Below are 18,909 nucleotides of genomic sequence, written 5' to 3'. Positions count from 1 at the left end.
CATGGCAATAGGTAGAAACTCAAGAACTATAATTTCATAAGGTAATGTTTCTTACAACAATCTAGAAAAAAGTGGCAGTTTAGACGATTTCTCTTTGAAACAGAAAAACAAAAAAATGTTTCAGTTTTCTGAAACAAGAGCAAATTGTTTTTCTCTTTGCATCAGAAATGAATGCCAGAAGTCAGAAAAAACATCCTCTCTCTTTAATAAATCCCCCATAATTGCCAAAGAAGAATGAGCCTTTGTTCTGCTGCAGTCAGAGAATGTAAAGGTAGCTTTAATTGCAGCTTTGAAATATTACTTACCTGGAGCGCAGAATAAAGGAATAATGGCAGGAAGTAGTTAAAGAATGCAGAAATGAATGCTTAAACTGGTAATTTAGGGCAAAGTCTCTGGATGTAAACAGTCATTCTAGGAGAAGCGAACAGGAATGTACTTAAATAACATTTTAAAGTAAAGCAGTGAAGGGATTTTTGCAAATAATCCAAGAGATACACACAAGTATATTTTAAAGAAAATCCAGTGTTTATTTTATTTGAAACACATAAAAAGACAGAAATTTATAATTTCACATTTTTGGAGGGTGAACCAAAAATGTTTAAGAGATTGTATCTTAGAAATAATATAAAACGCTACACAAAGAGGCATGACAGGAAAACTTGTTGTGCTCTTTTATGAGCAATTTTTTAATCAAAAGCAACCATCAGTTGCTAATAGAAACACACTTTTGGATAGGTATATGCTTATTTTATATCACCATACAAAACCTGGTCCTGGATAATAGAAAACAAACGAAGGTATCATACAAGTTTAAAACAAAATGAAAACTGAGGACGTCTTCAAATATTTTGTCAAAGTGTTCTTTTCCCCTTTTCAATTAGGTTTTAAAATAAACTGACAAAAAATACAATTATGTGTAGTTTCTCTAGATCTCTGTTAATCTTAAATAAAATAAATCATTTAGGACAAATGAGTTTGGAAAAAAAACAAACACAAAGGATAGAAAAAAAAGAAAATAATTTTGACACAAACAGAAAACTGAGCAGGACGCATGGAACCAAGAATGTGTACTGTTACATAATATTTAGACATAAATATGTACAGTAGGCATCTGTTCATGACCATGAGACAGTGCAAAGACAAAAAAAATAAAAATGAAGAACTAAATTAATCATGGTTGCAAACATCCACCCATATTTCAATTAAAGCCAGGTAGATTAAAATGCAAAAAAAAAAAAAAAAAATCAAACTTCCTGAGTTTACTGAATGTTTCTCTGCTGTGAATGCAATAGCTATATCTTAACATTTTACAAATAAAAAATATTAAAATTTAACAGCACATTCTGTTAGATTAAAAACTGAACCTGTTGTGCCTCTAAACACCAACATCATAGGTTTTTTTTTTTTTTTAATGTCTTTAAATATTACCGTGTCAAAAACAACAGAGAAAAATGTTACAGAGCTTTTAGGAGCTGAAATACTTGTGTGACTATGATGGGGTGACTCAGAGTTCAACGCTCAGCTCCCTGCAGACTAACAATTACCCTGATCTGGATGTGTGGGATTGAAGGGGGGAGTCGGCGTTGCCACCCAAGGAGGCAGCCTCTGCTCTCAGCTTTTGATCTATTCCAACATGGTGCAATTCAGAAAAAAAATGCCTTCATTTTAAAAATCACAAATATAAAATCTATGGGACCACACAGAGTTTATCCTCCTCTATTGAAAATAATCGTAAAGTGAGGTGCTGTCTTGGGTTTTCCCCCAATCGCTGAGGAGTTACGAAGACGACTGGAGGTTAGGATGACGTTACGATGATCCCATCAGTACTCCGACCGGAGGCGCAGGGTTGCCGTCGGTCGGGGAGTGCTGGTAAAACGTGTCCGTCTGGTTGACCCGCAGCAGCGGTGGGATGCTGGAGGACCTGATGTGGAGGATCCTGGTGTTGGTAACCTCGCAGTCGATTTGCATCATCACCTCAAACTCTTTGTCTTTAATGATGCTCTCTGTGTCGGTGAGACAAGAACAGGACGCCTGTGAGCTCATGAGCAAGTGAACAAATAAAGGAGATAATTTACAGCTTCTTGAACATTTATTGGGACTCTGTTCAGAGACTATTTAAAAAAGCGTTAGAATAAATAGAGGGTATGGTCATATGAGATTATTGCAATAGGGTTATCCGATCAAGAAAAACAATGGCGAAAATGCAAACTTTATTTGGGGTAAATTTATTGACAAAACACCTTGTTGCTATAAAACTATTGAATAAACAGAAATATAAGCTCAACAACAAAGATATTTATTCCTCTTAATCCATAAGGTAGGTTATTAAACCATCAGATTGGTGTAAAGTGCTATTAGTCCCATTCAGTTGTCATATGTTTCAGGAACTCCTGATCATTTATGCAGTTAAAAAACATGGACTGAGGATGTTGGCATTGGGGACGTCTGTGCTAGCTGCAACATGTTTTGCATCATGATGGTACTTTAGGCTTGAATAGCTTCGGTCATAGCCTAACTCCTTTTAGTACAACAGCCTTTTCCAGCATCCCATCAGATCGTTTTTTTTGAAGCCATTATTGATCCCCGTTGGGTCATGAGAAGCAGCACACCAATGTTCTGGCCAGGTTCTTTGTATGTTTTAAAAAAAATCTATTATATGAATTATTCAAAATGAATCCTGTCCAAATCAACACAGATCCACCCATGTTTACCCATCGCTCGTAGAAAAGCTGCAGGATGTGCTACAAAAAACAGAGCGTGAAGACGGGTCAAAGTTTCCCATCTCTTGTTGTTCTAACCTTGTGGAATGTTATAGGAGAAGACTAATTAGAGCAGCACAAAGTGATAGCTTTAGCCTGCTTAGAGTGAAAAAGTTTTCCACTTAGGGTTGTTGTGTTTCTAGCTTTTTTGCGTAAGACTACAATTACAGTCTAATCTGATCTGAAAGCGTATTCCAAAGCTTTCCCAGAGGTGAAAGTAAGCGATGTTGTAAGGATTGCTGACTGTGACAGCGGAGGGAAGGAAGCAACAAGCTGAGCTACAGATGGAGCCCAGAGGTGAGTCAGACACCGGATTTCGCCATCGCTGAGATAAACAAAACCTCACGAAACAACAGCGGGGCATGCAAATTGTAGAAGACAGAACAAGAAAGGGATCGCAGGAAGAGAACGCTAACGATGACTCAGGATCCCTGTAGCTGTGTTCAGCGAAGCAGAGGAAACCTGGGCAGACACTCAAACACTGAAAGTAATTTATGTTCATGAGTGAGACTATTGTGTTTGAATAAAGCTCCCAACCACAGACTGTGTCTTGGATTGTTATCCTACATAAATACTGTGCGTTCTCACAGTCGTTTCAACCTACATGTAGGCAATTATTTACGTTTCCTTTGATAAATTCAGACTTGGAATCAGATCCGCGACTCAACACTGGTGGTTTGTGGCGCCCCCGCTTCCAAACCTTACTCGAGCAACAGAGCCTTTCACAAGAATGAGGACTCTTGAGAAATTATGAGCAAGAAAAAGGAAGCATCAAGATGCTTCAAGACCCATTGGTAAATGCCACCTTGGCTTGATGTGGCCTTTACGTCAACAGCTTGAGAACTTGAAGCTTTGATCGTCGGCTGGTGGAGAAAATGCTCCTCATCTGAAGCACGCCGCTCTCAGTTTTAGTGCATTTATATGACCCAGGAGTGGAGCTGGGGTGTCTTTGAAATGCCTGGGTGAAAGAAATGAAAGCTTCAGGCTGTTTTTCAGACACCTGCACAAGACATGAGCTTCTCCTTCTCCAAAAGCTGGGCTTTCTGGGATGCAATACGGCCGGCAGATCTCATCAAACTGGACCATATGATCGTTTCCGCAGCTGCAGGATTTCATGGGCGAATAAGTCTTTGGCAGGCGAGTTTTTGATCTAGCTCGGTATGACTTTATCTGCTGGCAAAACTTGATCTTGTGCACCTGCAGTCAAACTTGGATGCTCCGGACGGCCTCAGTGTTTGGAGAGACATCAAAGAAAATCATTTGTTTCTGCATTTCACCCTTTTTGAAACGCTACATTCACCAGACAAAGGCAGCTCTGTGTGAAGTGGGCTTTGGAAATCCCAACAGATGCAGGCGAGTCTCAATAGCTCAGAATACCATGCAGATATTAATTCATATCAGTTATCAAAAAGTGACAATATATAAACTCATTACACAAACTGATCTAATTCAAGCAGGTATTTTTCTTTATTTTTGTTTGTTCTGATGCTCATGGCTTACAGCCAAATTAAATAAAAAAACATTTCTTAGATTTTTTGTTTGTTGAAGTACATAAAAAAAAAAAAAATTTACATATTAAGATGTCTTAATTCTGAAACGTTTGCCCATGTACTTCACAGCTTGTGTGCTTAATATTTGGTCGTGGCTACCTTTGCATTTTTATCTAGAGCAAATTGTTTGCATGTATGCATTTCTTATCTCTACTATACCTACTAACATGCCTCTCATATTATAGTTGTCGTACTTAACTATACTGAATAATGAGTCTGATTGTTCTGGTGCCACCCTGGCCACTGGTTGCCTTATGTGCAGTGTGTAGTGCGTGTGGGCGGAGCTCTAGCAGTGATCATGACCACAAATGAAATTATCTACATTAAAAGAAGTAAATGGAGCACAAAAAAGTTACTTTTCAAGAACTATTCCAATATAAAATTGGAATAATGATTCCATATATTTCCCCTCCTATTAAAAATGGTCAAATTTGTGTTGTTTTTTTTTTTTGGACACACACACACGCGCGCTTAAAAAGTGAAAAATTCCCCTTCTAAATTTAGGAACACTAAACGGTTTTACAGCTGTTGTATTTCCTGATCATGTGTGTCCAATTGCTTGCAGGTGGATCGTCTTTATTTACTTCACTGGATGAATTCCATTTGGAAAACACAGCTAACGGTATCAGGCTTTGTAAACTTCAAGCTTTGCGACTGTGTGACGTAATCAAATCCACCGCAAACATAATGCAGTAAAATTCTAGATTCAGATTATTTGTCCATCTCATTTTTTTCTATCCATCCTTCAATAGATTATCAGAGAATTTGATCTTTAACTTCTTAAGAAGCCTGAGAGGCAAAGGATGAAACACGTCAGTGTACAGCCACGAGATTCACCTCAAAGCAATGCTTTGAAGAGGCTGCCAGGTTCACCGACCAACTGCTTGTGGCCTTATTACCCCCCTATTTCACTTGAGCCATCTGGAAACGTTCCAGCTGCTGTACGCCGATAAGGCTCTAATGTCCTACAACAATGCATTAATGCATGAGGAGGCCTGAGTGAGCCCCTCAGCAGGATGTCAAATGCCAAATTGGAACAAACTCAGAGGATCCATTTATGAAGGAAGCTTTTCTTCTCTCCTTTACATAAGGAAGCATGTCGTCTGCAAATTTAATCGTATCCGAGTGCAGATAATCCTCATTATCATTTTACTGGTCTGCACAAAAAAAAAAAAACTACGGTGCATGATGAATGAATACAGCATCAAGTCAACCACTGGATAACAGTTTGGTCTAATGTTTATCATTAAAGCTACAACTAGTGTGCTACATGAAATAAAGGAACCAGCCAAATGAGAAAGAGGAGATTTTACGGCAAAATATACTGGCAGATTTCAATTGACCTTAAAATATATATTGTATGTCTGGAGAGACAAAATAACTGAGTGAATCTTTACAGATAAGTTTTCTCTCGTTTCATAAAACTCACTGGCTCTGAATCTTGAGCTAAGCTTCGAGAGTTTTTTTTTTTTTTTTTTCCCCCATGGCTAACCGGTTAAAATAAAATCACTGACGTGCGACGTTACTTTAATTCCAGATGTGCTATTTTTAATAACTGCACTATCATTTCCTTAATTTGCAAATTTGTTTTGATTTTTGCCTTTGCGTGAATAGGACACGTGAATTTCCAAACTATGGGACGATAAAAAAAAAAATATTTCAATTCTACCGTTTCTGTCACAATGTACAGTGAGAATCCTATGAAGCAATCTGAAGTGTACCGCCCCACCTGTACATGTCGTCATCCTAAAGACATTCTTCTACATCCAAACATGTCGCTTCCACTTGATTGAGCTACTTTCAGACTCCGATTGTCAAATAAACACACTGTTCAGTCCTTATAAGGTGAGCCAGATCAAAGCGGTACTTTTAACAGAACTACTTCAGAACTACTGAACTGAATCGGGCAGCGGAGCAGAACACACAAACCCTCAGATCAAAGCCTCCATCTGCAGCATTCAGCTTTTGTCCAAGACAGACCAGACAATCACTTCAAATTAAAACAGTCCATCCACCTCCTTCCAGATGAGAACCATTAAGTGACTTTAGGAGTATGGCATTCCTAAAAGGAGCACACCATCAGGGAGCTGGAAAGCATTATCTTCCACTGAGGAGTTCTTTAACAGAGCCGTGCCTTTCTCTTTTCCAAGGACGTTGGCTCTATAAGTATGTGGAATTGCACTTTCTTACTTTAAAGTTGCACATAAAGTCAGCATAAATCACAAGTGCAACAAGAAGCTGTCATCTGGGTGACACATGGGGGGTTGCAAACAAAAGGGAGACGTCAAGTGTGGTGCACAAAATCCCAATCAGGCTTTATTTTGCTAGCCTCCGCTGAAACTTAACCGCTCATTGCACTTTTTGATGTCGGGTCAAAGACTTCAGGTCAGATTCGTAATAAAAATGTATAACGCTGTTTGGTTTGCTCATTAGATTGGATACCGAATCGATTGCGCGCATCGATGACAATTTATGCAAATTGAAACCCTTCTTTTTGGGGAGGCAAGGACTTTGAGGTCTGATATTTCACTATGAATGCCACCTTTGTTTGGCTGCTGGCTGAGAAAGATCCGTTGGATTTGACTCCAACTGGCCTTTCAATGGTTCATCCCACCAGCGCTTTTCACTGCAACAAGACAAACCGAGAACAAATGTTTACATTCATCAATTCTCCCTAAATATTCTCGATGGCTGCGTCTTTCCTACCGACTAACCAACTCAGATGGACCCGACTCACAATCTCTGATCAAAACTGCTGCTGGTGTCTTGCCACAGATGGTGAAGAAAACGGAAGAACCAGATGACTTTATCGATGTGACAAAAATGACCATGAAGGTGTCGAAACCAATAGAGCCACTTTATTAACATCCAGTACAGTCATAAAAATCATAAAAACAGTATACTGGAGTTCACTGTGTACAGATTTTGTAACAAACAACATTTGCTCATGATTCTCTCTTTCCATCCTTCATGACCGAACTCTGGAAAACGGTACTAATAACAGCCCAGCAGATCTGAGGGCCTTGGTGAAAACCTTACATGAGGTCATAGAAATAAGAACCAAATGGCCACTGCGATTATTCATAAAACAACAATTCGGCAAACAAAAGGAAGAGAAAGTCAAAGGCTTTTGCACATCAAATGTGCAGAGGTAACTCATGTATAGCAGGCAGTCAAATAAATGGATGAGAGCGTCTCAAATGGGCTGGTAAAAATACCCCAGAGCCCACCTCCCCAAATGCAACCAAGCAAACTCTCATCACCACCCACTAAGACAAAGCTGTGTTACAACCGAATACATTCCTCAGGACAGCAGCTTTGCTAATCTGTATATTCAAAATGAAGAATCCTCCGCACCCCCAAAGCCCAAAAGCTTTCAGCTTCTAATAATAGTTCAAATAGGTCACCAAAATGTCTTCAAAGAGGTGAGACTTTTCCGATCGCAGGAACGAACTCCGGAACTTGTAAAATTTGTTTTTTTCTAATTTGGAATTAGCAAAATTTTGCAACACAATAAGTGAACTTAACTGTATCCTAAATACAAAGAACCATAGAAAGAACTAAACAGAAGGAACCATATTCTACTTTAATAAATTAACCTTCAATGTGTGAACTCATAGCAAAGCAGGAAGAGAAACACATTTTGACAGCAGCAAGTAGCAAAAATGGCTGGTTCACTGAGATACTGTAGATTTGTAAAAACAAAGTAGTGCTTAAGGAGACAACGTATAACTGTAAAGACAAACGGATTTAAAAATCAACTTTCCCCCTTTTAGGTACAGAGCTTATTTAATGAAATATGTTGCAGACCACCAGTGAGACGCTCTACTTTCTGAATCTGCTTCCAGGTTCCCTTTTTATGCTTGGACATGTCTTGAGCAACAAAACTCTGACTGTGGTGCGTGTGCTGCAGCACTTACCATTAATGTTCATGGCTGGCAACACGACAGACATCTTGGGTCGACTTCCTTTGTTGTGGTTAGTGGCAGGAAGTAAAAGATGATCCTGAAAACAATGAGGAGAACGTCACCGAGTGGAAAAAGCAATTCACAAGGAGGTAAATAAATATCGGCTGCATGAGTTTCTCAACGAATCTGGTTGAGTTTGTAGCAATCTGAATCTGAACCCTTCCCTGGATTTGCGTAAATCAATGCTGCGGTTCTAATGAAAGGTTATCAGATGCATTTCAAAGCATCAGAAGTATGCAACTTTGGAATCAGTCGCAGGAAGAAACCCGCTCCGCCAAGCCAGCCAAGTAAGAGCACCTCACCGCTTGCAGGAACATGAAACTTCTCGAGAGGAGCTCCTAAAATACCAGCTAATTACGGTGGAACTCATTTAAATTGGTTACGTTCCAAGTTCAAATGTGATTTTTAAAGTCCATGAATTTACAAAAAGGTTGGAGCAGAGCCTTTAACGTTCTGCTTTATTCATTCAAAAATCCATTTGATGTGCGTTTGGAAGAATACTTCATTTTAGGACGCCTGACTGTGTCCAGGTGTTAAGTACCTGATACAGAAATTCAACCTTGTAAAGAAAATTGGTTGGGATATTGAGGAGCAACCCAAAAACCACCATTGTCACTGTGTGCAGAGAAGCAAGTTCAGCATCAGATTGGACAGAGAAATGACTGAAATTCACCCACCTAGACAAGTAATGTGTGTCGAGGAAAAACTAAAAATACTGTACCAACTGTCAAAAGCATGGCAGTGGTGTGATCATGCTGAGGGTTTGTCTTGCACAAAGTGGATGGAAAAACAGAAGCAGAGAACTATCAAGAGAAAGATCCTAAAAACACATCAAAATCTGAGCGAAAAAGCCCAACATTAAACCTCTGTAACAGCTGAAAGCCCTCGGACTAGTCCGCTAAATAAACAAAGCCACAAGCTTGTCAACAGCTTAAAGGAAGCACTGGGTTATTCTGCAACTTGCCGAGAGAGATTAACCAAATACTTCTGGGTGTGTATGTTTATATTTGAGCCTGTGTGTTTTAGGCCTGTACAATGTATCATCACAATATCAATGTGTCCATCTCTGCCATAGCAAAGAACTGCTTGAATAACTTTTCTAGCCACACTTGCACATTTTAGAAACTGAGAAGCAACTGATCTGTCAACAGCTTAAGTTCATCACACACTGCTTATAAAACTTGGTCTTTGGGAAACTTTTTTTTTTTTTTTAAACTGGAGAAGGGAAGAAAATGTGATGACAGATGACTGTCCAGATTTTAGACAATACGGCTTAATCAAAACACAATAATTTGAGCAAAGTCGCTTTTAACATCCATCTTCTCCTGAAGCAAGGATTCAGCGTCTCACATGCATGCAGCAGTGCAAGACAAAGGATGGAGCTTCAGCCAAGACAAGCAGATGAACTCAAAAGTGTGACAGAGCGTCTGAAGCTGGAGGGCGGGGGCAAGCCGGAAAACATCAGTCACATCGCTGCTCCTCATCAGTGCGATGGCGAGACGCCGAACCTGTTCAAATTACGTGCGAGCTGTTGCTCCTAAGACTACAGATGGAGTTTCCTTGAACCTTATTGACACAACACACAATAACAGCCAGCAGTAACTATGATCTCACCCTAGAGCACTTGCATAAAGGCGTCGATGGCAACACAATGCAAAACGTTCTGCGAAGATGGAAAAATGACAGAGCAAGAGTGTCATATTTTCCTTCCTCCTTTTAGTTTTAGTTTCCATTGAATCAGAGATGCAGGTGCTACAACAAACTTGACCAGCACTTGACTATTTGTTTACTCAACGCTGGTACGGCGTGATGAACGGCGGGACCTCAACTGTTGGAGAGGCCCGGAACGAGCGATAATGAGCAACACAATGCTTTCACCTTGAGGAACACATGTCTGCATGGTAGTGGATGGACTAATCTAAACACATTTTAAATTTAATCCAGAGTTTTGGCGGTTCTGTTATAACATCACACAGAGTCCAGAAGAAAACAAGGGCCCACATAGTTATACGGACACACACACACACACACTGGGACCCAGGAAACAAAATACAGACAAATAAACCGAGTAAGAAGAGTTAATGAAACACTTTAAGAAACAAACTCTCACATTTAGGACTGAGCTCTTTCAGTCCGCTGTTTTCAGTGTTTCAGAACACAGTTTTTTATTAACATTTTTTCAATATATATATATATATAATCTTTTTTTTTAAATGTTATCCTTTTTCCAAATTCCACCGTTTATTTCTTAGAATAAAACCCAGGAATTTGTGCTGCACAAGGAAAACCTTCTAGAGATATCGTTCAATATTTCAATGCCCATATCATTGAAATAGAGACACAAACAAATTGACAAAGTAAAGAAACTTAACTTTCATTTGACTTTGGACTGAAAAATGTTGATATGATTATACAGTAATAGCAAATTTTCACTATTTATTAGAATATTGTAGTTTTACATGTTAAATCAAAAACAAAAAAACTTTTAGACTGTTTCATATCAGTAAAAGTCATCATCAACATTGACGAAATCTGATGCAAATTGGTTTTACCAACTTAAAGAGACTGTAGTGGTCCATGGCTGCTTTTCACTCCACTGTCAATCTGCCAAATTAGAGGCCAACTACTACACATATAAAAAAATTTATAAAGTTAAATTTTACACAATAAAAGATGTATTTTCCTCTCAGTTATTTTATTTTATCTTTTTAAAAACATAATCCTGAAATTTGCCCAATTAAGCCAGAATGGAAGCACACACCATCTCGTTTTGCAAAACCTTAATGAACTTTATCTCTTCATAAAAGCACTGTTATTAGAAACTTTGTATTTGTTGGCCGTGCTATCAGAGAGTTCCCATAATAACAAAATGCACATTACAGAACTGATATTGACAAATGATGATGAGGATTAATCTGTGACGGACTGGCGAGAACCCCGCCTCTCGCTCCAATGGCCGCTGGAGATGGGCACCAGTTGAGATAAAAAAAATAATAATAATGTGGATTTAATCCTGCTTGTGAGCCAGGAGTAATTTACTTCCATCTGAATGATGAGGATTTAACTCACCCTCCGAAATGACACCACGTAGAAAGTGTCTGGGCGGCGATTGAGCTCATCAAAGAAGTCGCTGTAGACGTGCTGACGTGCGTAGTAAACCTGCAGCTCACTGCCTGAATTTCTGTTAACAGGTTATAGCGACAACATTAACACCAATAAATGATTCAATAACTAAATAAAAATAGGGTAAATAAACTGATATTTGCTCAGCAGATAAACCATACACCCTACTCCTAAGGGAATGAGCCTGATTGTGACTATTTGCACTGTTAAGAAATTGTCTTATATTTATAAGGTCTGCTTGCCTTAAAACCTCAGTGTCCATTGCAACAAACAGTAAAAGTTGATAACAGATAACTTCTGGGTTGCCTGGATGTAAAATGTCAATCTAACATCTAAAGCTGCATCACAAAAAATAAAAATAAGCCTAAAGCACAACAACAAACATCTCTGAAAAGAAAACAGAAAAAGACTCACTTTTCCTCTGTATTTTCTCCATACGGGACAGTGACAATTTGGACAATTTCGTCTTCCTTTTTATCCGTTTTCTGCTGAGAAAATGAACAGAATTAGCTCCTACATTTATATAAACACATCAAGAAACAGCTCAAAAGAGGAGAAAGAAACTGCAGCAATGCTGTCCACCACATAATCACAGAATATCCTTAAAATAGATAGTTTCAAACTTGGGACAGAATGATGTGCGTCCTTAACACAGCCAATCAACTGCAGTGATCATGTAAGTCTCAGAGTCACTTCATTACTGCCTCTCTCAGGGAAAAATGTTGTAAAAGGGAGCAGGGGGGCTCTAATCCCAAAGCTCCCCTTGAAGTGTTATGTTTACTTTCTCAGGGCTGCCGGATTAAACCCTGGCCGAAAATGAGAGGCGGAAAAAGGGGAAAGATGTGAGTGGAGGTGAAAAGGTGGTGAAAGGGAGGATCTAAACTGCAGAAATACCTAAAACTGCAGATCGCAACCTGGTTTACAAAGGAGGCGCCATTTGCAATACAAATTTAGAACATCTATGCATCAGGTAGCTTTTCTCATAGCAACCAACAAAGTCTGCAATACTGCTGTGGATTACCAGAATGTCTCTGATGGGTTTATGGTTGCTGTTACTCATGCGTCTGGTTTTGGTCTGCTCTACTTCATGGCGGTGGACCCAACCCCTCAATTCATGAGCCAACCTGTCAAGTTAGATCAGTGAGAATTGATTGATTTTGTGACTTTATGAAAAAAAAGAAAAAAAAAAAAGGTCAAAACAATATTTCAGTACTTACTCAATGCACTTGGTCCTGTTGACAGAAGGCTGGCAGGGGGGAGGAGGTCTGAGAAAGTCGGGACTTTTCACGACCATCAGTGCCTTATCCTCCGATCTGCAACAACATCGAAAGAGACGCCATCAGATTAAAAAAATTTAATAAAATGCATGCCAATGAATGGAAATAAAATCACAGACTGGTAGACAGAAGGTTGAAGGAATGACCACCAGAGACAGATAGAAAAAAGCGAGTGCAGCCACCCAACAGGCCGCACCCAGGATGTCGATGACGGATGAAGACGATGGTCCAAGAGACGCGGGGTTTACTGGCGATTAGCAGCGCAGATTTTTACATCATTTTCCATTTTTTATTCTACTCTGGCTTTCATCACAACTGCGATTCCTCTCTGGGACTGAATCATTCAACCGTCTGAATGATTCACACGGTTGAAATGCTGATGGTGACACAGTCAGAAACAGCCTAAATGGAGGGTTAAGGAAAACATGCAACTAACTTAATCTTTCTCCTGGGCTTTCCTAATGTGAGCTAACCGTTCTTTTTTTTTTGCTTCTAAATGCTCTGGAAACAGCTTCACCAGATAATATGTCAGCTCATAAAGACCTTATTACATATATTGTTTTTAATCCAGGGTCTCAAGTAAGCCTCCAGCCACACACACACACACACACATGCACCTTTCAGTTCAGTAGGACCTTAATTAATGTCGCGGCCCCCACCGTGTCATTTGTTGCCCCGCTGCGTTTGGTGCCATCACCCCTTTAGCAAAGGCTAATGTGTTCCTTCCTGCCTGAGCCGGTTAAATGCTGCAGGGAAACCCGATACCACTGGTGAATGGTTTGAGTTAACACGTGACAAGGGAGCTAGCATGCAACGCAGGCTGGTAATGCTGATGACCACCTTGCAAAACACACGCAGGTTCTGGTAGTTTGCCAATAAAGGAATGTTATTTATGCAATTTCCAAAATGTGACGGCTCCGCCTTGAGGTCATTTAAAGTCGAAAGACAAATACATAGACTGCTGTGAAAACAGACCGTTATCAACAATGCAGAGCTAAACGTCAAACACGGCTTGAGTCCACTTTTCCACCTTGTTACTCAAAGTACAAGCACCAGCTGTTTCACCGTGGGTCTGCAGTAAAATAGAAAGGCTGACACAACAAGTTGTTAATCAGTTCCCCGTATGTTTACAGGTGGAAAAAATGAGCTGAACAGGGTGAGGCAGAACCCAAGCACAGGTGCATCCTGGCCTACTAACACACTGGGTGAGCACAAACACACAAGCTATGCTGGTTTAGTTCCATTCCCACCTGTCTGGCGTGTCCGAGGGCGTGCTGGAGAGCTCGGGACCCGCCGCCGCCGCGTCGGATTCGGAGAAATCTAGGAGGTGTCTGCCACTGTGATGCATAGGAGCAATGTCGAGGTTGGAGACGGAGCCTCTCTGAAACAAACTGACCACGACACAGACAGTCAGGAAGATGTGGAAAAACTCGGATAAGTTTTTTAAAATCTTAAACTGCCCCTTGCTTGTCATAGTAAAGGATAAATAAGAATCTTTGATAAAGAGAAGAAAAAATGACACGGTGGTTCATTTTAAAATAAATTATTTTGAAGAGAACTGCAGATATATTTATAAAAAAATCTGTCTGGAAGTACAAGTTAGGGCATACAGTCACACCATTTGAACTTTCTGACACAGAGTGACATTAAAACCATAAACTTCAATGTATTACATTGTGAGCTGATGTCACAAACCAACACAGTTTAAATCATAATTGGAAAAGGATTCAGAAATGTAAAACATTTCATTAAAATAAATGTAAAAATGTGCCGGGCAGTGTATTTCAGCTCCATCAAGTCAACACTTGGCTCGATGGGAATGTGGACAAAGTTAAATTCAGTGCAGTATTAATCGAAAACCTTTGGCAATGATGCTGCCAGCTCTCAGAGTTGTTTTGGTTTGTTCACTGAGATGAGGAGTATTAGTTTTCTCTGCCACAAGCAGCATTTTCTACGCAAGTAAAAAGGGTACAAAGGGGTCACTTTCTTCCACATTTGTTATGTCTTTACGGTTTGGGGAAAACTGCAAATGTGACTTTTTATGGCCTTTAAAAAGAAAAAAAAAAAAGTATTTCTTCTTGGCGCTCTTGTAAAAAAAAGGTACACAAATTAGGTGATTGCTGAAGACAGCCACTAACTCTCAGGTTTAATTGATCAGAATAAAAGAAGTAAATACAAACATCCTCTACACTTCATTTGGGAAGAAAAATTGAAAACCATGTCTCCTCCTTTCATTTTATATGCCCCACTGAGTGTTGGTCTATTGGATAAAATCCAAATAAAATACATATAAAGTATAAAAAGTTCAGCTAAGATGAGAAAAGGCAAACTTATTCATTACTGAGAACTAGAAAACAACCAAAAGAGCATTTTCCCAGCTCAGAAAGTAGGCAGAGCATATCATCTCTCCAAACAAGTCATGCTTACATCTTTGTGGAAAAAGCTATTCCCAAAAGAAAACATTTTTGCAAAATGAAAACAGAATCTGACGTTTTTAGTTGGAGATGGAGCCCGAGAGTTAGTTTGTGGAATTACACAATTTCTCCGTCTGCTGGAAGTAACAAAGCTTTTTTTTTTTTTAATCCCAGTTAGGCTTTTAGTTCAAATCATAATTTGTCAAGTGTAATTACAAACATAAGAAAAATTGCAACATAAGACACGTTTTAGATGTTTGGGATCTGTCTTCTTTTGACTTATGTAATAACAAAGCAGTTTTGAACCGTCATTACCTATTAGATGTGACAAAAGGAATAGGGCACAGGCATGTTACCAATAATTTCCTTCCCAATTATAGCACATGAAACAAAGAATGAGACCGGACTTGCACCTTCAACCGAACTAAACGCCACTCATTACTACAGTGAAGAATTATCGAGATAAAGCCAACGTCAGCGCTGACCTAACAAGTTTATTTTTGACGAAATCCACAAACATTTGGTTTCCTGTGCAGACAAAAAGCAATAAAATACTTCATTGTTTTATACTGCTTTCAGCTGGCTTGTTCTGTTGAACCTCCAACATGAGGAAGAATCTTACAGTGAGTCATGGGGCTTCCCGCTTGGCTTTCTCCGATAATCAAAGATATTTACAGGGTTACAATTAGCGGTGGAATCTGGAGCTGTTCAGCAACAGTATCTGCCATCTTCAGCTCTCCTTTAGTTTCAAACAAAGCTTCGGCCACCAAATCAAATCACCGCAGAGCGCAGATGCCGACAGAGCGACTCTCACCTTGTTGGTCCCACATTTAGCACCAGGAACACCAGAACCGCCATGAGGCACACGGCTCTCCTCTTGGGTGCTGTTGCTTTGAGAACTGAGTTCTGCAAAAAACATTACTTTTATGTTACCATACAAGAGGTTTGTCCCGACTCGCTATCTTTTCAGGTCCATTCGGAATGTTTCTCACCTGACTCAGCAGGCCTTCCAGCTGCTTCTTCAAGTTGCCGTTCTCACTCTTGAGCGCCTCGTTTTCAGACAGCGCCACTTTCAGACGAGCTTCCAGCGAGAGCAGATACTCTTTCTTCTTCTTGCGAGAGAGCGACGCCGACTCCCTGTTCTTTATCATGCGTTGCTGCTTCTGGGACAGTCTGGACTGCAGGGAGAGCGCAACAAAAAAAAAAACAGGAGCACAAGTTTAAAGGGTTGTGTTTATGTTTTTTGCTCATTTTAATCAATCATTAAATGTAATCATTTTTAAGCTAAAAATGTTCATGTTTTTCTAATCTGATCAGAGCATGCTCTTCCACGTCTTCCATGACCTGTGGGCTCAAAGCAAACTTGGCCCTGCACATTCATGCACAATATGTTGTCATTTAGACAACAAAATAATAATCTGTTCATTTTGACATGCCAAAAAACATTATAGTAGTATAAGTACGTCATTTCAGTGTCAGTGTTCATGACCTTTTTCATATCCAATAGGAGCTACAATGTATGCTTGGATACCCTCTCATGAAAAGGGTGGCAAATAAAAGATCAGAAGAAAGAAAGAAAAATAGAACATCACAAAGCACAAGGTAAGAAAAAAAAATTGATTTTTAGTAAAGAAGGTACTGGATGAAAAGCAGATCCAAAAGAGGAAAAGGGGACTCAACAGTGTCACATCTGTTTTCACTTCCATTTATCACAGCGATACAATAATAAACACACAAGTTCAAGATGTGTTTGTGTCGCGGAGCCCTCTAAAACAAACCCCAGTCTTAACGGTCCCAGAGACAGATGTACTATGCACTCGGCTATACTTTGGCATGAATATATTCATAACAGAATCTCAGAGGTCAAGAGGTCATTTGCGATGACTGTTTCAAATGTGAGGAAGGATGTGTTTATGGAGTGTGTGACTCTGTAAGGACTGGGTTTACATCCAAGACACATAAACACTGGGGGCTCTAGGCATCCTAGATGTCTGGATGGAGTAGAGAGACGGCCGGGCTCAACTTCTGCATTTAGACCGAGTTTGTCGGCACAAACGTAAAATACGTAACGCACAAAAACGAATGAATGAATAATTCAGCCGTAAACCATACCTCGCAAATCTTTCGCCTTCACCGCAATGAGAAGAGAAGTGAAATCTAGTCGCTGCATCCAAACCTAAATAGTGCATAAATTACCATGAACTCATGGGGAATGGAGTACCTGTCCATGCAGACCCCTGCCACCTATGTGCAGCAGTTTTTATTTTTCCAAAAGCAATCATTTTCCTCGGGGTCAGCCTCTACGAACACCGGCCTTACAGCTCCGATGGTGATTAAGTTATTTGGATTGCTGTATTTGTGTTCTGTCTCCTGAGAAACCCCTCTGTCTCTTAGCCCAGAACTGGGAGCCGTGCCACCAGCCCCAGCCTGGGAACACTACAAGTGGCGGTTACCAGGGCAACCGTGGAGCAGGGTGGTGGGTGTGGGGGAGCTTTATATTGACTCGACAATGAGAACAAGGTGGAGAATTTGGGACAGAACGAGGCATGTTTCAATAAGGCGCCTTAGAATCGTGAAGAGGTCAACAACAACGCGAGTTCAAGTTTGGTTTCTGTGACGGCGAGAAAGGTCAACAAGAATAGGAATATGCTTGGAAACGTGGTAACATACAGTCGCCAACTTTAGAGAGTGTACTGAGGAGGTCTGTGTGTGTGTGTGTTTATGTGAGCAATGCCAGAAGCCGTTTTCCTCTCTGAGGGCTGATGTCCATTCAACTTCTCAACAGATGAATGCAGGTGAAGACAGAAAAGGAAGAGTTGTCGAGGGTAAAACAACAGTTCCCAGCATGCCTGACTCCTATTGAGTTTTTAGGAGCTTCCTTTTCTCAAGATTTCAAGGGTCACTGAGGAGGGAAATGAGCTGCACCAAGATTGGTCATTCTGCTTGTGACCAGAATCATGATTTTACACTTGACAGGCAATGACGGGTGCCTTGTTGGAAACTGGAAATTATTGTTTTTAATTAATTTTTTTTTTTTTACCCAGTGCCAATAGATCCCACAAATAGCCGTTGTCAATGCAGGAAAGAGATTCAGGGTTGGCCATCTTGAAGTTCTTTTTATTAAAAAAGAAAAAGAAAAAAGATTAAAGCTTTCAGCAGCTTTCAGTAGACTGCTTCAACTAGCTGAGCATTTTACAGGAAAGTTGCTGAGTTTTAACCTTTAGTGTACACAACAATGCAAACTGTGCTATGTGCTTTTACCATGCTCATCACTAATACAGGAAAGGAAAGACAAAAATACATTATTAAGTTCATCACAAGCTGAATGTTTTCACAGAGTAGGAAAAGTCATTTTGCTTTAAATTAAAGTGAAGACACAATTGCCTAAAATCAATTCTAAGCAGGTCATGGCTTCCAACGAAAAACTAAACAAAAACTCAGGGATCTGGAATCAGCAACAGAATCTCTGCTTGGTGCCTTTCCAGTTTTAAACCCTATAACCAAATCAAAAGAACTTTCAATTCATAAAACAAGTGACAAAGTTTGAAGATTTTTCTGTTAATGTGCATTTCTCGCCATTTGTTTTCCATCGAATACTTTACTTTAATAATTACTTTAATTTAGCGTTTACTATGTTTCTACTTTCACTTAATCCTTAATCACAATCATATGATTGTTTTGAACCTACTTTGTTATAATTTAAATAATGTGAGCAACTTGATATGTTTTCATATCATTTTTATATCATTATATCCTGTTTTCTTATTATGTGGACGTTATATGTACTACAAATCTGTTTTTAAACATATAGCTGATAA

At 39.6% G+C, this 18,909-nt stretch overlaps 1 protein-coding gene across 2 annotated transcripts in view; it reads right to left on the bottom strand.

The window, feature by feature from the left end:
• Positions 1–502: 502 nt before the first annotated feature.
• The window catches only part of atf6 (activating transcription factor 6), a 30,737-nt gene continuing 12,330 nt past the window's right edge, over positions 503–18,909 (bottom strand). Inside the window, exons 8-16 of one of the 2 annotated variants that reach the window (XM_008407006.3) lie at positions 16,084–16,269; positions 15,906–15,997; positions 13,928–14,068; positions 12,618–12,713; positions 12,422–12,524; positions 11,815–11,888; positions 11,347–11,458; positions 8,230–8,314; positions 503–2,003 (exon numbers count right to left, since the gene is read on the bottom strand). In XM_008407006.3, the coding sequence (XP_008405228.1) occupies positions 1,807–2,003; positions 8,230–8,314; positions 11,347–11,458; positions 11,815–11,888; positions 12,422–12,524; positions 12,618–12,713; positions 13,928–14,068; positions 15,906–15,997; positions 16,084–16,269 (1,086 nt within the window). In that variant the 3' untranslated portion in view covers positions 503–1,806. The remainder of the gene's footprint in view (positions 2,004–8,229; positions 8,315–11,346; positions 11,459–11,814; positions 11,889–12,421; positions 12,525–12,617; positions 12,714–13,927; positions 14,069–15,905; positions 15,998–16,083; positions 16,270–18,909) is intronic. The other variant, XM_008407007.3, reaches the window with a different exon arrangement.

The sequence above is a fragment of the Poecilia reticulata genome, chromosome 4 (assembly GCF_904066995.2).
Source record: "Poecilia reticulata chromosome 4, P_reticulata-male-v2, whole genome shotgun sequence".
NCBI classification, from domain to species: domain Eukaryota; kingdom Metazoa; phylum Chordata; class Actinopteri; order Cyprinodontiformes; family Poeciliidae; genus Poecilia; species Poecilia reticulata.
Note: the sequence above shows the minus strand (reverse complement) of the source record. Positions and strands in the feature narration are given on the sequence as shown.